The 27,956-nt window shown below is 36.7% G+C and overlaps 1 protein-coding gene across 1 annotated transcript in view; it reads right to left on the reverse strand.

The window, feature by feature from the left end:
* TM9SF3 (transmembrane 9 superfamily member 3) overlaps positions 1-27,956 on the reverse strand; it is a 70,895-nt gene that overhangs the window by 14,267 nt on the left and 28,672 nt on the right. Inside the window, exons 6-11 of the mRNA XM_046026200.1 lie at positions 25,668-25,799; positions 23,743-23,909; positions 18,541-18,635; positions 14,499-14,629; positions 3,340-3,479; positions 72-140 (exon numbers count right to left, since the gene is read on the reverse strand). Coding sequence (XP_045882156.1) covers positions 72-140; positions 3,340-3,479; positions 14,499-14,629; positions 18,541-18,635; positions 23,743-23,909; positions 25,668-25,799 — 734 coding nt within the window. The remainder of the gene's footprint in view (positions 1-71; positions 141-3,339; positions 3,480-14,498; positions 14,630-18,540; positions 18,636-23,742; positions 23,910-25,667; positions 25,800-27,956) is intronic.

The raw sequence follows: 27,956 nt of genomic DNA on the forward strand, positions 1-27,956 counted from the left end.
TTATTTTTTCAGCGTAACAGTATTCATTCTTTTTGCACAACACCCAGTGCTCCATGCAAAACACAACTTACATTTCAATAAAGATTGAGCCAAAAGGTAAAATTCCTCCCAGGCAAACAATAACTGCAGGCTCCATGAACCTGGAAAATATTAAAATTGGCAATAAACTTCTAATATGATTTTCACATTATAATATATCAATCCAGGTAACAGAAAGCAGATGCTGGTACTTAAAAATAACCCAAGGGATAGAAACAAACCAGTAAAAAGAAAAAAAAATTCAAACAGGTTATAATGCAGAGGTAGGACTTCAAATTAGCCACGGTTTTAGTCAAAGTTCTTTCTGGCATAAGAGGCCGGGGTAAGAATTTGGGGAATAGAAATTCCTACTAGCGACAGAACTCAGGAAAAACTCTAGGTATTTGTTCCTGTTCTACATCTCTCAAAAAGTTTACAGGCACTTATTTATAGAAAGCCACGGGAAAAAGAAAGTCTTTAGAGCCCTATCTGAAATAAATGTTTCCCAAACTGTGGTCATGCTTTCCTTGGTTCAATAGTTTCTCTGCCTGTGAATTATACAATTAAGGTGTTAAGAGTTCTGGGTTACACTAGAGCCAAAAAGTGAATAAAAAATAAAATTCAAACCTCATTCATTCACTCAACAAACAAGGCAATTGGTAATTCTCCACCTGGAATACCTTTTCTCGTCATACTTCTCCTGCAAGCACTGGCTCCAGGGTTCTCCCCGTAAAATCCTTCTCAAGTCCCCCAGAAAGAGGTGGGTCCTTCCCCGACACTTGCCCTGCCTCCTGATCATAACTCTGTGGCGGCACTTACTACACCATGCAGAACTGTGTGATCACATCCATATCACACCTCACTAGTTTAGAAACTCTGGCAGGCAGAAGCTATTCCTCTAGGTATTCCCAGTGCCCAACGTAGTATCAGGCACATAAAAGACACTAAACTACTATCTCTGTGATAAACTAAAAAACCAAGAAGAGGGGAGTGCCTGGGTGGCTCAGTCAGTTAAGCGTCTGACTCTTGGTTTTGGCTCAGATCAGATCTCAGGGTCATGAGATTGAGTCCCACATTAGGCCCCTTGGGGCCTGCTTAAGATTCTCTCTCTCCCTCTGCTCACCCCCCCACACATCTGTGCACATGCACACACACATACACACATACTCTCTTTCTCTCTTCCTCTCTAAAAAAACAAAACAAAACAAAACTGAGAAGAAACTGGGAGTATGAATGTTGAAAAAACAAAACAAAACCTTAAAAACCACTTAATCCAGTTTTCTTTCCTCCCTTTATAGGAATCCAAGACCCACAGAGGTTAAAAATAATCTGCCCAAGATAACAAAATCAATGAAAGCCAGATCTAGTATCCAGATTTTAGATCCCATGTAATTATATATGGAAAATAAAGATATACATGAGCTTTCCTCCAACTAACTGTGACCCAGGATCTGCAAGGTCAGGTGTTGTGGTGTTGTTCCTTCCTCTCCTTCACCAGCCCTAGTGACCTCGAGTCTAATCTTGATTTGAAAGAGAAAATGGACTTTAAAAAAACAAATTACAGAATTTCTCACAGTCACCAATCTAAGGAAAAAATGGAACCTGGACAATCCTAAGACTAAAACAGATCACCCTCCTTTAAAAGCGCTGTTTTTAATTCAGCCTCCACTCCTATTAATGACCTCCAAGTCTACAAAAGACTGTGTATGTAAGTATCTGAATGCAAATTATATCTATTAATAAGGTAAAATATCTAGGAACAGAGGCTTTTCAATATATATCCCTTATTATGGATATGTAGAGTTTAATGTGAAGCAATTCTTATGAAAGGGAGAATGTAATAAATGTATATATGGTAAGATTGTTCTACTTTCGTCCACTAGTAAGAATTAGGAAAATGAAGAAAGCAGAACAGCATAAATCAGCTCTAAAACATTTAATTTACTAACTTTAAAAGGCAGTATATTTATACGAGTTCATATTTTGTTTAAATTTGAATTACAAAACATAGAAATACATTAATGACATTCCATTTTATGTCTGGAATTTGAAAAAATACAAATTCCCTCAAGTTAAAAACCCATCAAGAATCATACTTTCAAAGTTGATTGGTCAAAGAAATTGTAAACTATGTACATTCTGCTGCAATTGAAGAATGTCTTCAGCCGTTTCACAGAAATACTCATCATCTTTTGTCAGGATTAATCTGGAATTCGGGGAGGACCTCAAGAACACATTGTGCATACGATGTGACAGAATGTATTTGAGAGATTCTGTACTCTCCCAGAAGTGAAGACAAAGAATATTAAGCCAGGAAATTATAACTGGTCTGAGTCCTAATTCATCTTTCAACCAGCATGATATATGTGGCTATAAATGTGTGTCGTTTTATTTAGAATAATAAAATATCTGGAAAGGAAAATTAAATTATAAGCCAAGGTTGCCAAACTTTTTCTGTGAGGGTTCAGATAGTAACTATTTCAGGTTTTGAAGGCGACACAGTCTCTGTCTGACACCACAGTGTGAAAGCAGTCATCAATAAAATGTGAACGAGGGGTGCCTGGGTGGCTCAGTGGGTTAAAGCCTCTGCCTTCAGCTCGGGTCATGATCCCAGAGTCCTGGGATCAAGTCCCGCATCGGGCTCTTTGCTCGGCAGGGAGCCTGCTTCTCCGTCTCTCTCTGCCTGCCTCTCTGCCCACTTGTGATCTCTCTATGTCAAATAAATAAATAAAATCTTAAAAAAATAATAATAATATGTGAACGAACAGGCATAGATATGTTCCAACAGAACTTCTTTCAAAAATAGGCAGTAAGGGGGCGCCTGGGTGGCTCAGTGGGTTAAAGCCTCTGCCTTCAGCTCAGGTCATGATCCCAGGGTCCTGGGATCGAGCCCCACATCGGGCTCTCTGCTTGGCAGGGAGCCTGCTTCCTTCCCTCTCTGCCTACTTGTGATATCTGTGTGTCAAATAAATAAACAAAATCTTAAAAAAAAAAAAAAAAAAAAAGGCAGGTCAATTTTGTCCTGTATACAATAATAAAACTGTTGCAGCTTTAGTTCCACCTACCTAGATGCAATAGTGTACTTATCAAAGCATTCAACTTATCTGTAAATCACACCAATGTTCAGAAAGTAAAATAAGGATATAATTGATTACTACTACTAACAATATAGGTCGAAGTAAAAAGACAAATTCTTAAGTTCAATCTTAAGACAGTCATTCTTATAAACACATGCCAATTCTAAAAGTTACATATACATAATTGCCTTAAGAATTTCTATATCATGAGTAACAATGACATAAGATTTAGCATTCTCTTTACCATTTTTTCTCCGGTATGGGACGAGGCACAGCATTGACACGACAAGGAAAGTTGGGCTGACCTGACAGATTTCGGCCAAGTATTGTACCAACAAGATTTAGAGGAAGAATAACAAAAAAACAGATGCAACAAACGGCCACCTGTAAATTAAATTAAAATGTGTATGATTACTCAGAATAACATTAATAAAAATAAAGGGGACACTTAAAAATTTAAACACAATTTGACCACAAAAGAAAATGTTTAAGTTCAATATAGGTTAAAATTGTATAAGATATACACTAATGAAAAGAGGCAAAGAATGTGCCTTGAAGTATTAGAATTGAACTAAATACAAGCCAAACTGCTTCTCGCCTACAACAGTTGCTTGTGTTCCCCGTTCTCCCAGTGCTCTCTGCTGCGGCCCTTTTTAATCTCCTGACGTCACTTTCAGCTGTCATGCTTCTAACATATCCTTTATCTTTTCTCATTATAACCAACTTATCTATTTGACTGCATTTTATTGAGCTTAGGAAGCTTTGCATGTTGTTTCCCTACTCTACAGATGAAGAAAATGAAGAGAGGCTAAGTAACCTACCATGCCCACACAGCTAGGAGGCGGCCAGACCAAAACCTCAGTTCTGATCTCCCCGTCTCAGAGACCGTGCGTGTTTCTGTTCCACACTGCCTTATTTCACACAGGCATAGCTCTGTTTATGCGCAGGTGGGTCAATACTAAAATGGTAGGAGTATTTTTCTACCCACCAGCAGTTCAAAGTCTAAAGTTATAGGGAAAACCACATAGAAATTCTAGAACCAAAGGAGTCAGTTAGGAAAATAATTATTTCTGTGACTTTTTCCTTATATAAATCTGGGTACTCAAGGACACACACTCAAGCTCTTTGCCAGTCAGGATCTGGTTAAGACCACTTCACTCTGAACTCTTATGAAATGGGAGGACTGAACTGCCTCTGAGATCACTTTCTATTATACGTTTTAGGGTTCTAATAAAAAGTAAAAGTGAGAAAAGTTGAAAGAAAATTGTGAAGAAACTAAGAAAAATGAAGAAGTGTGGGGTAGAAAATCCAGTTATTACACAAGAAGAGAGTCTATTTTGAAGTAACATTAGTGAAACCACATTTTCATTATATACTTGTGTGTGTACGTGCTTGTGTGTTTTAAACAAGCAAAAGGTTATCATCTTTCTTCCAGATAAAACTTGTGTAAATGTATGAGAGTTACGAGAGTCCTGGAATTCCACTTTAAAGATCAAGCTTAGGAACTCAAATTATTGGTATCTCAGTTTAGACCTATTAATAATATGAATTTATGCTCCTATAAGAATGTGAAACATGGAAAATAAGCTGTTTTGAGATATATTAATCATTTAAAATACTGCAAATTTTACATTGTCTCATACATATCTGGTGGATGAATTCTGTCTCAATTCTTGCTGTTACTGCTTTCTTATTGAGATTTGCTATATCATTAAGTATACAAGACCCGTAAGTGTTAACACATCGTAACAGAGATCTATATATTTCCCTCTTAATTTACCAGAACTCTAATTTCAAACAAGAAATGAAGAGAAGCTGAAGAAAATACTCCTATGAGGAATGACATGGTCTAGGAGATGGTTTTCACATTGTTCTACAAACCCCTCAGGTTCTGCTGAAGAGCTTTAGAAATTCCACAAGAAATTAATTTGAATATTCTTTTGAAAATGGTGTTTTGTTTTTTTTTTTAATTAATTTATTTATTTATTTGACAGAGAGAGATCACAAGTAGACAGAGAGGCAGGCAGAGAGAGAAGCAGGCTCCCTGCTGAGCAGAGAGCCCGATGCGGGACTCGATCCCAGGACCCTGAGATCATGACCTGAGCCGAAGGCAGCGGCTTAACCCACTGAGCCACCCAGGCGCCCCGAAAATGGTGTTTTTAAAAAATATTTTAAAGTGTGGTTAAAAAAAAAAAATACAGATCCAAATGAGTTCTGTACCAAGTATTAACACATTGAAGCTATCATAACCAGACTAGCTCATTTTCATACAAATCTGAGAATAGTTTCTCCTGCCAACAACTCTGTGTACAGATTTGGACTTCTTATAAATGAGTCATTGATTAGAAAAATTCGTGATCCTACACTGGTCTTTTCTTCTCCCTCCCCTCCCACCAATCCAGTTCAGGCCTGCACTCACTTGTTCACCCAAAGTTGTACAAGCAAATGCACTACAGCACATGTGTGTGACAGGCAAGTAAGTGGCAAGTGATGTGAGAGCATACATTGCCTGCGTGCTCATTCAAAGCATAACAATAATCAATAAAAAGTCTCATCAAGACATTATCAACTGTTTGGTATATGTTCAATTTCCCCCCCTTTCTTGTCTGTTTTCTTATACATGATTTAAAAAATGTGAGCAGTTTGTTAGAAACTGTTAGAGACTGAACTGTGAAACCAATTTCCTATTCCTTTATGTTCAAGTTCTGGATGAGTTTACTTGAAGAATTACGCTGAGATTGTAAGGCAAGCTATTAAAAAAAAAGTCATAAGAATTAAATCATCCATGATGTCAGGATTTTTCTAAGACTGACAATCAACCAAATAAATTGGTTACTGAAGAAGACATGACTGAACTCTTATTCATACCCCTTTACATCAGATCTGTATTCATCACAACTTTATTGCTCTTCATTAAATTGAGAATGTTCAAATACTGAATTTGCAAAATTTATTAATACTAAAAGATTCATGCTTTTATCTGTTTTCTATATTTGGCTTCCACAAAGTTTCATTTTAAAATGAAATTTAGGGGGCACCTGGGTGGCTCGGTGGGTTAAACCTCTGCCCTCAGCTCAGGTCATGATCTCAGGGTCCTGGGATAGAGTCCCACATCAGGCTCTCTGCTCATCGGGGAGCCTGCTTCCCCCCCACCCCACCCCGCCTGCCTCTCTGCCTACTTGTGATCTCTCTGTTAAATATATCAATAAAATATTAAAAAAAAAAAAAGAAATTTAGTAGGGGCGTCTGGGCGACTCAGTTGGTTAAGTGTCTGCCTTCAGCTCAGGTTATGATCCCAGGGTCCTGGGATCAAGACCCACACAAGGCTCTCTGCTCAGTGGAAAGCCTGCTTCTCCCTCTCCTGCTCACCCTGCTTGTGCCTTCTGTCAAGTAAATAAATAAAAATCCTTTAAAAAAATAAATAAGTAAAATGAAATTTAGTAGCTAAAAGTTAAAAAAAAAAAACATTTAATACACTGTGAAAACTCTGGAACTCAAACCAATATAGAGCCCTCCCCTAGCCTCCTTTCCTGGACCAATAGCAAAAGCAGGCAATGGAGGGAGGAAAGACTTACTCCAGGTTGAGCACCCCCACTATCCACAATAAAAGCAAGTTAGAAACATGTACTGCCTATCAGTACTTAATACCTCAAAGATGAGCCAACTTGTCAGAAACATGTACTGCCTATCAGTACTTAATACCTCAAAGATGAGCCAACTTGTCAGTCACAAACCAAGAATTTCGCTAGTTCTTATTCTAGCTCTGCTTCCAGACCGGCCTTTTATGAAATCCATGGTGTGAACGGAATGGAAAGGGAAAATGCATTCTGAGATGGGCTATTTTGGAATGTTAAAAATATACATTTTATTTATTGTGACAGACAGTAATTGCTTTCAGGTAAGTTGATTCTCAGGAAATATACTGTCTTATCGGTCATTATGTGTTTCTTCAACATCTGCTCAGACTAGACAATTTTTATCACTCTTTTTCTACCTCATACATGCCTTTAAATCTATATAAAAATTACTGAGCTTCAGTTTAAGCATTTCAACAACAAGAGCTACTAACCAGGGCAAATGATCTACAAATCGAATAAAAAATGCCCATAAGAAGTCTATTTTATAAGATTATTTTCAATACGCTAGTAAGTAACTTCCCACACCACTTTTTGGACTTCAGTACTCTAACAGAAGAAACACTGGATTTGAGGTTAAAAACGTATCTGATGAACCTAACATCATCCTGATACCAAAACCAGGAAAAAAGAAAACTACAGACCTGTAGCTTTCATAAAGATAGACACAAAACCCAACAAATTTCAGCAAACTGAGTCCAGTGACATACAAAATAGGTAAGTACATCATAACAAATTGAGGTTTATCAAAGGAATGAAAAATCAGTTTAAGATTCAAAAATCAATCAATATTAATTGACCATATGACCAGACTAAAAAATGAGTTAATGATTATCTCAAAAGATGTAGAGAAAGCCACTGCAAAATCCAACCTCCATTCAAAACAAACAAACAAACAAACAAACAACAACAACAAAAAAACCCCCACTCTCAGCAAATTAGGAGCAGAAGGACTTCATCAACATGAAGGGCATCTACAAAGAAAAATACAAATAACACTTCACTTGATGGCACAAAACTGGATGCTTTCCCTCCAAGAGAAGGAATAAGACAAGAAAGTCTGCTCTCACTGCCTCTGTTCAACACTGCACTTGGAGGTTCTGGCCAGTGCAATGTGGCAAGAAAAAGAAATAAAAAAGTATACAGATTAGAAAGGTAGAAATGCAAATGTCTTTACTCATACATAACATAATAATCTATGTAAAAAAATCTTAGGACCCTACAAAAAAAGAAAATAGGATAAATGAGTTTAGCAAAGTTGCAGGATGCAAAGTCAATATACAAAAATCAATTGTTTTTAAATACACCAAACAATCTGAGTTTGAAATTTTTAAAATGTCATTTACGAATAGAATAAAAGATGTCAATGCAAAAAAGAAATACAAAATTTAAGCACTAAAATCTATAAAAGAGAAAAATTAAAAATACCTAAATGAGTTAAGAGCCATGCTGTATTCTATAACCAAAAGACTCAATATTGTTAATATGTCAACTCTTCCCAAATTGATCCATAGATTCAACACAATCCCAATCAAAATCTCAGCAGGTTTTCCTTTTTTAGAAACTGACATGGTCATTCTAAACTTTACATGGAAATAAGAAGAACTTAAAAATACCAAAACGAAGTTGAAAAAGAACTGATTTCAAAACTTATTATAAAGCTACAGTAATCAAGGCAGTGCGACACTGGCAGAAAAACATGACAAATTAATCCATGAAAGAGAACAGAAAGTTCAAAAATAGATCCACATTCAATGACAAAAATACTAAGGCAATTCAGTGAAGAAAGCATAACTTTTTCAACAAATGGTGTTGGAACAACTAAACAGCCATAAGCAAAACAAAATAAAACCCAACTCTTAACTCATACAATAAACAAAACTAACTAAAAATAAAATCACTGATCTTAAATGGATCATACTAAAGAGTCCAAACTATAAAATTTCTAGAAGAAATCTCTGCTTTGCTAAAAGGACAGAAAAGCACAAACTATAAAGAAAAATAATTAATTAGGCTTAATTACTTTTGCTCTTCAAAAGATACTCTTAAGAGAATGAAAAGTCAAGCCACAAAATGGGAGAATATATTTCCAAAATAACCATAAGGCAAAGGACTATTACATACAATACACGAAGAACTTTTCTACTCAACAAGATAACAACCTTTTAAAAACAAGCCGAAGATTAGAACACTCATTAAAAAATATAGGGATGACAGGGGCGCCTGAGTGGCTCCGTGGGTTAAAGCCTCTGCCTTCGGCTCAGGTCATGATCTCAGGGTCCTGGGATCAAGCCCTGCATAGGGCTCTCTGCTCAGCAGGGAGCCTGCTTCCTCCTCTCTCTCTCTGCCTGCCTCTCTGGCTACTTGTGATCTGTCTGTCAAATAAATAAATAAAATCTTCAAAAAAAAATATAGGGATGACAAATAAGCACATAAAAATATCTTCAACATGATTAGTTTTTAGGAAAATGCAAATTAAAACCACAATGAGACAATAGTATGTATCCACTTGAATGACTAAAACTAAAAAGACTGACCACATTGAGCGCTGGAGATCATGTGGAACAACTGGAACTCTTATACAATACTAGTGCGAATGTAAAATGACAAAACCACTGTGGAAAAGTTGAGTGGTTTCTTCTTTACTTTTTTTTTTTTTTAACTGTAGTCGACACACAATGTTATACTTTAGCAGTTTCTTGAAATATTAAACTATCATGACTGTCATTCTACCATAGTTATCTGTCCAAGACAATCAATAATATAGACCACACAAAGACTTGTATATGAATACTCATAACAGCTTGTTTGTAACAGCCAAAAATTGGAAATACCCCAAATGTGCATTACTGAGTAACTGGGTAAACAACTGTAATATATCTGTGGGATGTATGGAATAATGCTGAGAAATACAAAGAAACAAGCTACTAATACATGCAACATCAATAAATCTTAAAATAATGTTCTGAGTGGAAAAGGATAAAAAAGAACATATTGATTCTATTTAGGTGAAATTGTAGGTAACGCAAACTAATCCATGATAACAGAGAGACTGTTGATCACCTGAGAAGGAGGGAGGGATAAGAGGGGTAAATTACAAAGGTACACATCAAATACCTTCTTTTTTTGATTGCAGTGATGGATTCCCAAGTATGTACAGATATCAAAACTCATCAGATTGTATACTTTAAATATATACAATTCATCATATATTACTTATACCTCACTATGACTATAAAAATATGCAGACCAAAAAAAGCCATAAAACATTCTACATTCACCACTCTCAGAATAAAGCCAGAATTTCTTCTGGCGGAAAAGAAGGAAGTAAATGAAGAGGCAAAAACAAATCATCACCGCCAGCAGCACCACACTGAACAAAATGTGATTTGAGTCCATTACTCTGCAAGAGCGCTGGGTTTCTGCTCTGTAAAACAGGGATAATCTGTGTATCACTAGCTCCGCCTCTCTCTTTGGGTTCTTCTGAAACCAGGTAAGACAAGGGGTATGAAAGAGCTTTGTGAACTACAAAATGCTGCACAAATGTCTCTGTTTTATGACTCATCTTATTATGATTCATCTTATCAAATTTGGCACATCATTTCAGTCAGGTGAGATCCTTTTAGATGCTGTCTTCATCATTCCATATTACTAGTTTCCTCCCGGATCTCACATTCTTTTTCAATTTAATCATCAAATCACAATGCCTTTATACAAATCATTAACAATTACTTGAACTGGCCAAAGTCAAGAGTCTACTGAAAAAGAGTATGTAACATATTATCAGGAATATCATCCCAATATTTAATTATATAATTATTTCATTTCATTACACATCGCCCTGACTGTACTATTCACCTACATTTCTCTATCTTGTCCAACAAGATCAATATTTTTTATTCCTTTATTCTTGTCTACTAAATCCTACCAAAAAGGGGAAATGAAGTTGTTCTAGCATTTTCGTTTTAATAAACCCATAATAGCTCTTAATGTTATTTCTGTGATTTAAAACATAAATTTTCATGACATTCTAAAATCTTGTGCTTTATCAAGTTCACATTTTGTAAGGTAGAATCCACTTTTTTCCTTTCCCTTCTGGAAACTGCTTATGTCCAGTTATACAGTGCTTCTGTTCCCTTACACAGTTATTTCAAACACTACTTATCAGCATGATCTTCAGTATGTCTAGTCACCTACATAAGCAGCAGACTAATACTTCTGTATCATCAATCAATTTCCTTATCTATCTTGGGCTTCACGACCCCCTTATCAGGGACTATTTTCCTCTTGTTTTTTCTTGTTTAAAGGTTATTTTATTTAATGAATAGAAAGAGAAAGACTGGCTTAGAGCCATTCTTCTTTCACTCTGTTATTATGTCCCATGTAATGAGCCTGTGGTCTTGCTATGAAAGCATCTTTACAACTTGTTACTTGTCTTAGCATTTGTCAGAAGTTCAGGTTAGTTAACAGAGTTTTTCTAACACTATTTTTACAGATCTTTGTTATTCTTTTACACTTAGGTATATTGTATTCTCACAACCTTTGAGAGATCATAAAATATAAAATAGCACCTGTCCATTAATCTTGGCCTCCACTGTTTCCTCACTGTGGTAATTTCTGATCCCATATCATCAATTTCATTTTTGAGAGCCTCCAATTGTTAAAGCCATTTTCCCAGTTATGGTCCAAAACTTGGATCATGAAAGAGCATTTCCCTAAATATTTGTGAAATATGATTTCCTAAAACCGATGGCACATTTCTGATAATGTTCAAGATGTCCCCCACCCAAAATAAAACAGACCCGAAGATGACAGATACAACACGGTTCACCCATGACTGCTGTTTCTTCTATACCAACTATTCTAGCCACGGAGAGAAATAAGAATAAAGTACAATAAGTCAAGGATTTATCAGTACATGCTGAGCTTAATATTAGAGAGGTTATTAGTTCCTATGCTATTTTGCAACTTTGAGTTTTAAAACTCTGCAACTGATTCTTTGTCCCTTGAAACCTTATAATAACATCAAATCTAGGATCTGAGATTTACAGCCCACAGAAGAATTCATGCCTTAAAACTTGTTTTCAGAACATCCTGAGAAATCCCTCCTCATTCCCAAGAAATTCTCACAGGACCAAAAACTCTGGGTATAACACCTAAATCATTCTTGAATAAAGAATCAGTCTGATTTCAAGCGCATGCTCTCCCATTCCCTGTAGCCAGGACAGACCTCTGGCCAGAACACCCCAACTTCAGGAACAGGTTTATTTGTCTCTGGAGAGTCCATGACCCCAAATTTCATTTAAATGCTCTCTTTAGTCTTCTGTAATACTCTCTTGACTTTAGGCATCATCCCTTAAACCTAGGGCAGCAGAAATCAGCTCAGATTATTACCACCACCCTCTACTTTTATCTTTATTAAGCTAAGAAGATTGATAATTGTTCAAGTTTAATCCGACATGGATTTAACAGCCTTTACGTGTAATTTGGTACACTTGAGCAGAGAAGCTGGAGTCTGAAGATAAAACTTGCCCACTTTCAGTCTTATCTTGGGCTAGTCCTGGTGACAAGAGCAGTATTCCAATAAAATTCCAGATCCCAGTGGGCAAAATCCCTATTATTCAGGTGCCTCGATAGGGCAAGTCAGAAGCCTGGTATCACTTTTACCAAGGTTGGCTTAAACTCTCACTATGGAATATCTGAGAAAACAGAGTACTAGAGACAAGGTCACCAGAGAAAGGGCTCGATGTCCAAGAGATCGAAGGAATGGAGGACTGAAACAGCTAAGCCTTGGGGAAGAGCATATAGGAATATCTGAAGACTGATTTGCAAACTAGAAGTTCAGTTAATAAGTAGGAGCATCCAGCTTCTCAGAAATGTTTGCTCTGGGAGCCTTTCAGCTGATAGATCCATCCACAGATGCTGGGAACTAGAATCAGGTAAACACCAGTGATTGGATTTAAAGAAAACCTTTAAAAATTAAAAAATATAATTTTTAATTGGCTTAGGATGAGCCGTGAAATCTAAAGGCAAAATTTGAAATTATTCAAATTCCCAAGGATTCTAATGTGTACCCAGGGTTGAGAACTATGGAGTTTATGAGACTATACAAGCGCTTCCTTCATAATGCCAGTAAGTCAAATAACTAAAAATACGAATTTCAGTAGTTAAAACACTTAATGAACAACTAGGTCAAACATTAACTCAAGGTCTTAAATTTCATGTTCTAAACAGATTGTGATACTTTTGAAAGGAGAAAAAAAATGTTAGTGCACACATCTTATTAAAACTTGAGGGCAATGGAGTATCTTTCACTTAGCATTCCTTCACTCCAAATTAGAATGCAAATTAAGAACATGGTATTCTAGGTGCCTGCTAAACACCAAGAGCCATTCTTTTATACACCACAGACCAATTTTACAAACCTTCTCTGGCTTAGTATAGAGCCTGAAACTATATTCTAGTAGTTTTTAAGTTATCTAAAGGCAAAATTACATTGACTATTAACATTTAAAACCACATTTACGAGTGGTAAAATTTATAATTTTAGTGAAATGAAGCAACTTTAAAATATCATTTTTACCACATCAATTCAATGAGGAAAATTACGGCAGAATCTGAATTTTCATTTTTAAAGCACTATGAAAGTAATTAATTCAGCAGATCATCTTTAAGAAGTCCCTAACTCCCTAAAGATACTACTCCCTGATGGCCTGGAACTACTATCAAGTAAATTATTTTCCAGTTCTGAATGTAATTAATTACTTTACCCTATCACTCACTTTGGCTTGTAAAAAACAAACAAACAAAAAAACCAAGCAAACAAACAAAAAAAAACCTTCTTCAATTTTGAGGTAATTTTCAAAAATATTCCTAACTAAGAAGGATCAAAGATTTAGTAAAAGTATATATCCAATGTCTTTGAAAAACTCGGATTATAAAGCAAAATCATCTGGAATTTTTGTGAAAGCATTTGATAACTCCCACATAGCTAAAAGAAAACCAAAATAAGGTTAAAATTCGGAAAGAGTCCAGTTACAGTTCTGCCATGATCTGTATGATCTTGACCAAATTACACAGCCTCTCTGAAAAGCAGTAACCATCCTGCACCTTGCACACATGTGTATATGAACGCGTACACGTTTCCACACTGGACTTTAAAACTAAAGTCTATTCCAGGCCTAAAATTCTGCTTCTAGTAAAAAGGTAACAACAGGAGAAATTTGGAAACTGTGGGTTACCTCTGTAAAGCACTGGTATATATCTGTGTTATAGTTTTAATGTAGTTAAAAGATCTAAAATATTTCTAAGTCTGTAATTACAGGTAAGATAATGAGATAGGATTTTAATGTCCAAAGTAACACATATTATCAATATAAATGTTTAATGAGATTCTAAAAATAAGTACACTGCTACCGAAAAAAGAAAATGTGTTCTGGAGAAGATTCACTACCTAACTCAACCAATGCACCCACCTATCACCTTAAAATACCCTCATTTCTTTATTCTTCTACAATATAGTCACCAGTTTCTCCCATCTCTGACAAAAGGTATAGTATTCTCCTGTCATACTTATAAGTTGGACTTTCACTTTACTGGCTCACAGAATTAAGAAAAAAATCTTCTTCACCTAACTTTCTAGGACTGAGCAGGGACTGGCCGCAAATATCAAACCTCTTCTTACTAAGAGGTACTTCAGAGAGAGAGCAGGCCTCATATCTGAACGCTTGCATTTTTCCAGTTTCAAAGTAAGATTCAAGCAACTTACCATTGTCCCAAAAGGAATGGCTCTTGAAGCATGGTAATAAATGGCTATAAAATTAATGAAGAAGGCAGTGCCACACACCATAGCTGGGATAAGAAATGCCCCAATAAACATCTGCTTTATCCATCTCCTTCCTGAAAGAGAAAGGAAACAATGAAAATCAGAGGTGGGGAGGGGGGAGAGTCATATATTAATGTTCACAAGGTACCCAACTGTTTTTAGCATCAAATTATTTATTTAAAACTCTAATGTACGGGTGCCTGGAAGGCTCAGTCAGTTAAGTGTCTGCCTTCGGCTCAGGTCATAGTCCCAGGGTCCTGGGATCGTCGAGCCTCCACATCAGGCTCCCTGCTCAGCAGAGAGCCTGCTTCTTCCTTTCCCACTCCCCCTGCTTGTGTTCCCTTTCTTGCTGTGTCTCTGTCAAATAAATAAATAAAACCTTAAATAAATAAATAAAAATCTTAAATAAATAAATAAAATTCTAATATAAAGATCTTAAAATCTGCCACTCTAATAATTGAATAAAACAACGGCTAATAAAGACCAGTCCAGCTATGCAAGTATGTCTGGTGAAAACACAGCTTTTGAAGTGGGTATACTGGAAAAGAACAATGGACTATGGTAAAATATTTCAGGTTCTGTCCTGACCCTGCCACTGGACTGCTGTGAACTTTGGTAAGTAACTCAATCTTGCCAGGCTCAAGTTGTCCTAGACAGGTGTTTTCAAACTAGTACTCGGAGTCCAGGAGCTTCCTAGAGGTGCCCATGAAGTCACTGGTGAAGGAAGAGCCCCAAGCCCTGCTTCAACAAGAACAAGTCCATTTTCAACAGTTTTACATATTGGAGTTTCATGTAAGCTTTAAAAAGAAAAACAAAAACAAACTGGTGTAAGGGTTCTCTAAATTTACTTCTAGCTGTAGTTATGATTATAAACATATATTTAGATTTGTTTCAAAAGGGAAAAACAGGGCGCCTGGGTGGCTCAGTCGGTTAAGCGTCTGCCTTCGGCTCAGGTCATGATCCAGGGTCCTGGGATGGAGCCCCACATCAGGCTCCCTGGTTAGCAGGGAGCCTGCTTCTCCCTCTCCCTCTGCTCCTCTTCCTTTGCTTGTGCTCCCTCTCCCTCACTTTCTCAAATAAATAAAATCTTTTAAAAAAAGTCGGGGGACAACAGAGTGCATCTCATGAGCTCTCTCTCAGTCATTAGAACTACAGACTTGTAAGTTTCACTATTTCTTTTCTTTCTTTCCTTCTTTTTAAAAATTCAGGTCTTGAGGGGTACTTGAGTGGCTCAGTCAGTTAAGCATCTGCCTTCGGCTCAGGTCATGATTCCAGAGTCCTGGGATGGAGCCCCACATCTGGCTCCCTGCTCGGGAGGTAGTCTGCTTCTCCCTCTGCCTGCTGCTCCCCGTGCTTGTGCTCTCTCTATCGCTCTCTTGTGCTATCTCAAATAAATAAATAAAATCTTAAAAATATAAAATAAAATAAAATAAAATTTGGGTCTCGAATTCACGACCCTGAGATCAAGACCTGAGCTGAGACTAAGAGTCGGACACTTAACCAACTCAGCCACTCAGGCACCCCAGTTTTACTATTTCTTTGTATCTCTCTGTATTGCCAAAATTCTGTTCGGTGAGCATCTGTTATTTAAATAATCAAAGAAAGGAAACTATGTCAACTTTAAATTCTGTAATAAAAAATTCTAAATGATGTTCATATTGATCAGGAGAGTAACACAGAGCTATCTTCCCAATATAGCAGAGTGTACAAGCAAGAGCACTACCAAGGAAACACCTGCATACCACTCAGGAACAAAACACAAAGATTTCCCACTGGATCACTATTGGAACTCCACCCCACAACCAAAACCAATAGGGACCTAAATAGGAAGTATGATAAGCAAAACAAGCAATACCCTAACTTCTGTTTTGTCCTATGTAAAGCTCTTTTAAACATCTATCTCATAGAACTACTACCCTAAACTTTGACATTCCTCCAGAAAAACTCCTTGATTCTGAACTTTCAACTCTATTTTATTTCTTTCTCAGGTAGGTTTCAAGAGCCCCTCTTTTCCACATAAAGACTCAGTATTCAGCATTTGAAAAACACAAAAAGGGTGGCAATTACAGTATTATTTTCCTCTTTAATTCCACCTCTTTGCTAGCACTCCCTTTTCCTATACTTTTCATTATCTTCTCGGATTCACACATGTATTTATAAATTTCATATTCAATTCTATTACTTCTTTCCCTCCAAAATCAAAAAGAATCACACATTCCACTGGGTACAGTCAGTAGCCCAGACATCTGCATTGTGTTCCCTGCTGCTCACCATACCCTTGAATATTTTGGTCAAGTTCCAGGCTACCTCTAGCTTTAAATTGGGTCTGGAGGATTATCCAGTACCTTGAGGACAACATGCAGACCTTGAGTTTCAAGATAACCTTGAGATAACTCTGAAAAATTCTTGACTTTCTGGGTTGATCTCTTACATTAACCTGGTATTTAGGGATCACTCAGACAAAATATTAGTATATGATCAGACCTTCCAAAAGGCTGTCAATCAGATAATAACCTTTAGGAGCACCTGAGTGGCTAGTGAGTTAAGCACCCAACTCTTGATTTCAGCTCAAGTCATGATCTGAGGGTCATGAGATAAGAGCCCCATGGCAGGCTCCATGCTGGGTATGGTGCCTGCTTAAGATTCTCTCTCTCCTTCTCTCTGCTCCTCCCCCTACCACGACCCCACCTGTGCACTCTCTTTATCTCCAAAAAAAAAAAAAGTTAAGTAAGTTTGGCTGTGTTCTTAACTTGTAATTCAAACTAAAAGCAAATTTATGTCCAAGTACGAATAAATTTCCCGTTTTAAGTAATTTGTTTCTGCTGTGGAGACTTTTCTGGAGGTCACAGCCTTAACTAGTTTCCAGGTCATATTCAAAGCAGAATAACTTAACTTAGGCATCCTTAATTCCTAAGGACGGTAGCTCTACATAAGACCTGTTTCCCATATCTGAAGGTAAAATATAGACACTGAACAGATAACTAAAATAATTAAGAATCCATAATAACACTCCCTCAGGCAATCTGAAGAATTATTTATACTGAAGGTACATACCACATTAAGTCTAGGAGGACCAATAAAAAAAGCAATGGTAAACCAGGATACCCTGGAGGAATTTTAAATGATCCTACGTATGCTCTGAGTGCCAATAACCTGTAAGTCTACTTGCCAAAAGGCAGGATTCCTTAATGCTGATTGCTTAGGATGAGCTCGTAAAATCACACAAGAAAGTCTCTATCCTTAGGAATATAATTTTAAGGTCTTTCAACAGCCCTTCATTCATAAACTGAAATATGCAAATCTTCTACTTCCAATACTTTTCTGACCCTAGTCACAGGGAAAACCAAAATAACCTGAAGACCCTTGAGTGCCATCAAAGAGAGAAACACCAAGGAGCAGTACCTTTGTATCATCTATGTATCCCCCATCATTTGCAGATCACAACAGGAAAGAAGGAAGGGTGTATTTAAGATGAAGTGCTCTTGGCAAGATTATGACACAGAATAACAGAAATCTTTGTGCAGGATCCTTTGATAAATATTTAAGAGTCAACAGAAATAAACAGCTCTCCTTCCTATGCTCCTTCCAGTCCAGACAATTTAACCATAAGCCATTAAATGTGCCTTTATACCCAGCTGTTATGCTATGCAGTCTGCGTGGAAGCCTCCCATGGAGCACATCTAGGGAGGAAGGCACCTCAAAGCGAAATAGTATCAATACTTGAACATACTCTTTCCTACATGTTCCTCAGGGCTAACTTCACAGCGGACAATGGAGATAATCTTATTAATTATTCATAATTTTCAGAAACAAAATGCAGGGATTCCATAAAAGATAGACCACATAGCAGGTTTGGTGGAGATTATGTGAAACAGGAAACAAAGTCTTTTACAATGGCTGATCTGTCCCTTTTAAATTCCAAATACCTCGTATTAAAATATTAGCATCTAGAATTAAAAATACAAAGTGATAACTTGTAAGTTACCTCCTTGTCTGGCATACAGACTTCCTCCAAAATAACCATTCACTGGAGATGTAGCAGCATAGACAAATATGGCTGTACTAAGCATTGATCCCCTCCTAAAAAGGCGAAACAACATATGTGATAAGTTAAAGCCAGCAATTTAAAGAAAATATCAGAGTCTATCACATTAACATTAGTTTAATTTCAAAGATAAATTTAACAGGAACACAAAAAATATCATCCTGGACTGTAAAGGATCTCCAAAGGTTGCTTGGTGAATGAATTTCTAGTTAATACTGCACAAGCTGATACTCATTTTTTTAATCTGCAGTTAAATTTCATAATACAGTCTAAACAAATACTTCACATTTCTTTGGCAAAAATATTAGAAGCCGGCACTAAAATTGTTTTGCAACCCTGTAAGCCAATCACATCATATGGATAGGGATATTCAGCTATTAAGAAAATAATTAGAATATTCCCCTTTATAATTTAATTGCTTAAGATTCTTGCCCACTGATAGAAATGAAAAATAAAGTAGAAGTTATATAGTCTATATTAGTGATATTACTTTAAATAGTATAACACTGAGACTTCCTATTCCATTTTCCTTATATTATTAAAAATTATTTTTTAAAAATCCATAGGCCCACAAATCAACATTAATCCAAATCAACAATTTTTCTTTCTTTCTTTCTTTCTTTCTATTTTTTTTGGAGAAGGAGAGAAAGAATCTTAAGCAGTCTCCACACCCAGGGCAGAGCCCAACGTGGGGCTCGATCTCACGACCCTGAGATCATAAACCAAACTGAAATTAAGAGTCAGACACTTAACTGAATGAGCCACCCAGGCACCCCTCAGATCAACAATTTCTAACTTCATCTTCCACTTAATGACATCTAGAGAATTCAGATCAACTCTCCTGTTAAATAAAACTGAACAAAATATTTTATTTATTTTTTAAAAGATTTTATTTACTTGATGGAGAGAGAGAGAGAAAGATCACAAGTAGGCAGAGAGGCAGGCAGAGAGAGAGGGGGAAGCAGGCTCCCTGCTGAGCAGAACCTGATGTGGGGCTCGATCCCAGGACCCTGAGACCACGACCTGAGCCGAAGGCAAGAGGCTTTTTTTTTTTTTTAAGATTTTGTTTATTTTATGTATTTGACAGAGAGAAATCACAAGAGAGGCAGGCAGAGAGAGAGGAAGGGAAGCAGGCTCTCCGCTGAGCAGAGAGCCCGATGCGGGACTCGATCCCAGGACCCTGAGATCATGACCTGAGCTGAAGGCAGCGGCTTAACCCACTGAGCCACCCAGGCACCCCTGAACAAAGTATTTTAAATGCCTAATTGCAAAGACAAATATTAAGATGACAAGTGACTATCATTTGGCCTAATATAGAAATGTACTTAAACCACTAACAGTAAAGACTATTTTTGAAACTCAGCATAACTAGGAAGGTAAAATAAAGTCTGTAGGAAGAACATATAATCTTCCCAGTCTGAGCTAAAGAATATTCTTTTAAAGAGAATTTACAAGAACATCACACTCATTTGTTTACTGGGAAGATATGCAATTTTCATAAATTAACCACCTTAAAAATTAAAAAAATTATATTTCACTGTACACCTATGTAGAATACAAAGATTTCATATAGTGTTGAAATATGTAGCACTCCTCCACCCAAACACCTATTGCTCAACTTCTTAAAGTGGGTATGATACCAAATAGTTAAAACATTACAGTGTTTAATTTTCACCAATATATAGCTAAATATAAATGTGGTAGTAATTTAAGAATATATCATTCCCATGTTTCAACGATCGTTAAGTCTCAGGGCACTTAACTGACTCAGTCAACAGAACAGGTGACTCTGGACCTGAGGGTCCTAAGTTTGAATCTCATGTTGGGTACAGATCTTACTTAAAAAAAAAAAAAAAGAAAAAAGAAAAAAGTTAAAAGATTGTGGGTCTCAAGGTTGTAAAAGCAAAATTTGTCTTTTCAGCAATTCAAACACTTCAAATACTGTTTCCTTTCAGATTATCATTAAAAAAATATGACACATTCTCTGTTTAGAACTGGGTGTATGAAGACTGACACCGGCCTAGCCATGCTGAAAACTGAAAGGCTGCTTTAGTCTAAGACCTGTCCATTACCAGTCAGAAGCTTTTAATATCAGCAGAGGGTTCAAAAGGAATGCTGGTATGACTGCAAGTCCAAAATGCCTACCAGGGATTTAAGCTTACAACCCTCAGAGACACTGCATTAAATGAAGTATATCAGTCACAGTTTTAAAAATCACACATACCCTTCATCTCTTCACTCATGAATATTCTATGGGCATTTTCCACCCAAAATACACCATCTTCATCTACACTGAATCTGCTGACATAGGGAACCGCCTACTCTAAGACTCGAGGCGGGAAACATCTCAGGAGCTGCTTACACTTGCCAGCTCACCACTGCCCGCCCAAAGTCAGAAAGCAGCAGTATTTTTCCAGACTTAACCACAGCTTCTCCCACACTATGCCTTCTCAGGAGTTAATATCACACTCACAGGTGTCTACGCTGATACTGATCCTCTATTTATCTAATTATTTCTTCTTCTCTGATTGCTACGGTCATCACCAACACAAAATAATGTTCACATGTTACATTATCTGCCTTTTATGTTTTAGAATCATTCTGAGTCTGGAGTGAGTCTTACAAATGTCATGTGCAAGGTTTTTTTATTTTCTTACTACTTTGCATTTTATTATCTCTATTTTCACTTCCACAGCAGACCAAATCAGGAAACGAGTTGTGGAGTGAGGGTGCCTAGGTTCAAATCCAAGCTTACTAATACCCTACAAACAGTTGTATGATCTCAAATTACTTAACCTCTCTGAACTTTACTTTTCTCACGTGGACAATAGAGAGAACAGCAGCCCCTCCAAATGATCGGCATGAAAATTAAAACAGCTAATGTGTATGAAGCATGTAATGGAACCTCAATAATATTAGTCCCTTTGATATCAAAATAATACTCACAGGCTTAATACTAATGATATGATTAAGTATGCTCACTTCGAATAACAACACAGAAAGACCATTAATAATGGCAGACTAAAATAATAGTGCATGACTTGCCTGCTAATACCACTTATTAGAAAGTTTCTTATTTCTAAAGTTGAAGGTCTATAAGCAAAAGAGCTTCTGCATTAAAAAATGAATTGTCAAAACTGTAACCCTGATATCTGAGAAGGAACAACGCAAGAACATGAATTCTAGGAGGGGCGCCTGGGTGGCTCAGTGGGTTAAGCCGCTGCCTTCGGCTCAGGTCATGATCTCAGGGTCCTGGGATCGAGTCCCACATCGGGCTCTCTGCTCAGCAGGGAGCCTGCTTCCCTCTCTCTCTCTCTGCCTGCCTCTCTGTCTACTTGTGATCTCTCTCTGTCAAATAAATAAATAAAATCTTAAAAAAAAAAAAAAAAAAAAAAAGAACATGAATTCTAGGAGAGAATGCCCACTAGTAACTCTGAAGACTGTGACTGTACAGTCAATGTCAATGTCCAAGTGACAAATTTAACCCAGTATTTAAGGTAAAGCATGCCTTTACAGCAGATTTGAAATGTTTTTCTTGTACTTGGGATTTAGTTCCTCTGAAATATACTGTATCCTAAAAGATGAACTACCCACCAAAACACTGAAATTTAGGTTTTGGACAATTATTTTAAAGCTTATTCAGTAAATAAATTGCAAAGGCTATATTAAAGAAATATAACAGAAACTACAGAGAAGGGGCACCTGGGTGGCTCAGTGGGTTAAACCCTCTGCCTTCGGCTCAGGTCATGATCCTAGGGTCCTGGGATTGAGCCCCGCATTGGGTTTTCTGCTCAGCAGGGAGCCTGCTTGCCTGCCTCTCTACTTGTGATCTGTGTCAAATAAATTTAAAAAAAAAAGAAAAAGAAAAAGAAAAGAAACTACAGAGAAACAGCCTTACTGATTAATACATTCACCAGCTTACAAGCACTGAGTAACTTTCACATGTTTAAGTAGGTATTTTGAGAATTCAAGGATAAATTAAGACCAAGTCCTTGCTCTCAAGGAGCTTCTGGTCTAGAGGAAGAGAGAGTAATTTATTAATGTTAAATATTTAACATAAAAATCAAGAGCTATTCTTTCAGCAACAATTTACTGTTTGTCCACCAAATCCAGAAAGAATGCATTATGAGATATAACTGGAAACAACCGTCATGCTGAGAGAGAACTTCATGGGGCTGTGTCTAAAGTGCCTGAGTTAGAACCCCGCCACCCAGGCTCAGAGTGTGTCTGCTTCACTGAGGTTGTGGCTCTCAAGCACAGGTTACAGGACCATTCAAAATGACGAGATCTTTTTTTTTTTTTTTTAAAGATTTTTTATTTATTTGACAGAGAGAGATCACAAGTAGACAGAGAGGCAGGCAGAGAGAGAGAGAGAGGGAAGCAGGCTCCCTGCCGAGCAGAGAGCCCGATGCGGGACTCGATCCCAGGACCCTGAGATCATGACCTGAGCCGAAGGCAGCGGCTTAACCCACTGAGCCACCCAGGCGCCCCAAAATGACGAGATCTTTGTGAATGTACAACTTTTTCTAATAGTCCAAAAACTTTCCTTGCAACCAATTCTGTTCTCAAAAAAGAAAATGTACTAGAAACCACGTAAAGGTAAGATAAGTCATCCAATTAGTTTTCTAACATCATGCGCCTTTCCTACTACCCTTTTTACTATTATTATTTAATAGTTAAATATTAAAATTAACAAATATAATATTAAATATTTCCTGAATATTATTTATTATTTCTCTTCTGCTCTGTAGAGAGTCTCCCAGTTTAGAAGATAAACATGAAGTACTAATTCAGTAACTGTGAACTCCTTGTGTGTCTCATAAAGATCTAACTGCATCTTCAGCTTTCAAGAAAATGCCTATTCATTTTGTCGAATAGCCATGGCTGATAAGTAACTCTGCTCATACCTCTAATGAAACATAACCTTTGTAACCAACCAAAATGTTCAGTTAGGCTAGAAAGTTTTAGCATGTGACAGAAAAATATACTCCTAGCTGAGGATAACTGTCCATTATTTAATTTATCTGCAATAACATTCATGCTATTTAAATTCTAAGATAATTGAAATAAGCAAATATTTAATTTTGATTGACTTAAAATGTTTAAGAACAAGAAAAAACAAAGTTAAATACATGTACTTACTCTGTATATAAATCTTCTATCATTGCAACAATAATAACAATAAGAGACACAGCAAATATCTGACATCCAGATCCAATGAGAGAAGAAAATATCAGTGGGTGACTTGATGGTCTAAATACATCTCCATGTACCTGCTTCCATCCATATTCATCTCCTAGGTCTCTATCCTATATACATACAGATGCAGAGAGAAAAGAAAATCATTCAGAATGAAATTAAAATACATAAAGTAGGTGAAAAGTTACAACTCCAATTGAAAGTTCCCTCCCTTGGGGAGCCTTGGGGATCCCTTGGGGATCACACTACGTGTGATCTGTCAAATTAAATAAAATCTTAAAAAAAAAAAAAAAAAGAAAGTTCCCTCCCTCCACACTTATACCCATTTAAAGGGTTTCAAAATACCTAGAAAAGACATTTCAAATTTAAAATAATCACTGCCTTAATAATTTATAAAGTATTATGGCATTTACTGGGCCTCAGGAAGGTGGCTCCCAGTTGTGCTCAGAAAATATCAAAGAATGGAAAAAAGAAAAGGTCTAAGAGAAAAAGAAATGCTCAAAATGAGAGAGGAGCACACTGGCTCACTGAACATTTACATCACACCTGTGGCACAAATATAATGAGGGGCCAGGTGGAGAACAAAAGAAAAGAAGATTGAAACCAGTATTAGATGCCCTAAAGATGCAGAAAAGTCCTGGGTTCTAAGAAAATATATGAGGAAAATAGCAAAGTTATATATTATCTATTAAATATTATTTAACTATCTATAGCACTTTTTTAAAAAAGATTTTACTTATTTATTTGACAGAGAGAGATCACAAGTAGGCAGAGAGGTAGGCAGAAAGAGAGAAGAGGAAGCAGGCTCCCTGCAGAGCAGGGAGTCCCATGTGGGGCCTGATCCCAAGACTCTGGAATCATGACCTGAGCCAAAGGCAGAGGCTTTAACCCACTGAGCGGCCCAGGCGCCCTCTATAGCACTTTGTAAAAAGTATTCAATTTTTCCTTTTCAACTTGAAGAAGCAAGTATCTAAAATAGTAGTTCTTGAGAAGTATCAGTCCCTTAAGATAATCTGGCCTTTTAGGGGCTGGGGGTAATCCTGGTCAGATGTGTTTGAGAAGGACCAAAGGTGCTTTCGACATTTTACACTGTGATACTTCACAATGCACATTTGCATATTAAAATTTTAATCTGTCTAACTCCTTTCCAAACTTACTTAATGACAGGGCATATCTACATACAACAGCCATTAATATTCTACAGAACGGGGGCTCCTGGGTGGCTCAGGTCATGATCCCAGGGTCCTCTCTCCTTTCCCACTCCCCCTGCTTGTGTTCCCTCTCTCACTGTGTCTCTCTTTGGCAAATAAAGTCTTTAAAAATATATATTCTACAGAACACACTTTCACTTATTTACAACACTACATAATACCATAGAACTTAGAAAACAAAACCCCCTCTGACCCTACTAAACTAAATGCAAACTAATCCTTTCACCCACACACTAAATTTTATGCAGTATTTAACAATATTAGAAAGATGTCAGTATAGCTCTACAACTTCCTTGCTGCAATTCTGAAATCAAAAGCTCTGAAAACTGAAAGTTCATTTCAGAAGCCTGCCACATTCTTACTTGGTGGCAAAACTTGAGAGTGAAGAAGAGGTTATTTGTATTGTTTATTTATCTCACTTAAGGTGAGCATTCATATGTTTTGCTGAAAAAAAAAACCACATTTATTTGATTATGGGGCTGGTAATCAGACCATGTAGAAACATTAATATATTTGATTAGAGACCCTTAGGGAGTTTTACACCTTTCTAAAACCCGAAAATGCTGAATTCTGAAACTCATGTAAACTACAGTCCAACATTCAAAATAACACTGAGCTAAATCATTTTTATAAATACAACATAAAATGTTTGCTTACCATATCATCCATTTCTTCTTCTTTACTGTACCGGGCATAATCTTTTCTTAAAGTTCTCATTAAAATCATCGAAACTAAGCCCACCAAGAAGATAACCATCATGAAAGAGTTGAAAATTGAAAACCAATGAATCTAAAATAACAGAAAATAAAATATCATGAACATTAAGTATCAGTCACAAAATTCATAGGTTTCATGATAACAGTAGTATGTTAGTGCAAAAAAAAAAGTTTTTTTTTTTAAACTTTTATATAAATATCCAAACTTAAGACACACTGGGTGAGTAGTCACTATGCAAAAAGACTGGCTTTCTTTACAGTAAACTTCAGATGCATTAAAAACATGATTATCATACACATATATTTTCCCAATCTATTTTATTGTACAAATAAAATACAATTGGACCACATGGCATATGCTATTTAGCATCACACAGAAAGAACACGGAATCTGGAGTCAAACAGGCCTGGGTTTTAACCCAGACTCTGCCAATTTCTAGCTATGTGACCCCAGCTTTCCTATATCAAAAAGGAAGACAATAATACTATCCTGATTTGTATGGCTTCATAACACATATAAAAAGTATGATACCATGACTGGCACAGAGCAGTACATATTCAATAAATGTTACTTTCCTTCCCTCTAACTGAGCAACAACCTGGAAACCTCTTTAAAATTCCAAAGACTGAACCATCATAGTTGACTGCCATGGATCTGAGCCACCCTCCGGAATGATATGCTTCACTTCCTCCATCCAGTTCATCTTCTCTATCCTATTACCACCCTTATTTGCTCCCTTCTACATGAGCTCTCCATGGTACAGAGAACAATGAGGTACCCCATCATGCCCAGTGTTCCCAAGACTCTTGACTTTGATTCACTCACCCGTATGTCACAGAATTATGTCCAGATACTGGTTTATAATCACAAGGCACACTATCCCTGAGTGCATCTCAGAACTCAATGCATCTGACTTCAAATTCTTCTATATTTTAATTCTCAGAAGTTCCTGAAGGATAGTTCCAAAATTTCTCTTCTCTCAGCAAGGCCCCAATTTCATTTATTTTTCTGCATTTTCCTCCTAACCTCTCATTCCTTCTGTCAATCTCCTAGAAGTTGTTCCACTCTTAAATCAGTCTTTCTGCTAGACTCTACATCTCTTTCATTCCCTGAGGTGCTATCCCCCTGTCTCATTTAGCACCCCTAAATCTGCACCTTTACCCAGCCATCAGCAATTGCCAAAGGTCCCCATCTACAATGCTATCTACTCTCTGGAGTGGTTATATGGTTCAAATAAGATAATAAATGTAAAGCGCATGGAAAATTTACAAGTTGTAAACTGTTGTGTTATTATCTTTCAAAGTATTTGCATGATCTTTTGTTCCTTCATTCTTCCTATCTTCCTATCTCCATAAAACCTCTCATCTACATATTATTCATAGATGTACTCCTGCTCTAAACTACAGGTACATATGCAAAAGATGTAACTTGAGCTAGTATTCTAAGTATGTGCACTAGGGTGAAGGGCAGCCCTAGCTCTGTTCCCCACCCTGAGGCTTCAGGAAAGGGACAAACTCTGTGACTCTCCCTGAAAAACAAGAGATAGCCAACTGCCTCTGCCTCTTTATAAAATCATTTTTTCCTATATTTAATAATTTATTTATTGAATACCTACTGAAGTTATAAAGGAAATCATGAATGCATTATATTCTGAAATAATTACAAAAAAGGGTTATATAAGATTTAAGTTTAGCATTAAAGTGTCATTCAAGATTTATAAAAGCACTCTATAATTATAGACTTTTCCAAAGATTTGATTTTGTTCTCACCCTGAGAAATTAATGATCCAAAAAAAGATGAGATAAAATTATATTTGTTTCACATCTTCTCTCAATTTATCAAATTTCTGAAAAGTAGTTTTATATAGTTACTATTTAATAATAAGAAAGATACACCTAAAATGCAAAACTTTCTAACAAAGCTCCCTCCTATTTTCTAATCTAAGACATAAATTTTAAACCAATACCCATTATAAGGTACTACCATTAATCTGACATTTTATATCCTTTTATTCCAAAAATTACAAAATGCTGTTATGATTTCAAAATTATTATATCAAGGGAAGTATTTCTTAAAAATAATGAAGAAACCAGATGTCACAAAAGGCTTACTAATCTTATGAACTGGTGACTCCAGCGCCCCCTAGTGTTGCTAACACAAAAGCAGCACCCCGGGTTCATCACAAATTTTAGGACATTGGAGAAATACATCCCCGAGTGGTGCCACTCA

Source organism: Meles meles, chromosome 13 (genome assembly GCF_922984935.1).
Source record: "Meles meles chromosome 13, mMelMel3.1 paternal haplotype, whole genome shotgun sequence".
Lineage (NCBI taxonomy): Eukaryota > Metazoa > Chordata > Mammalia > Carnivora > Mustelidae > Meles > Meles meles.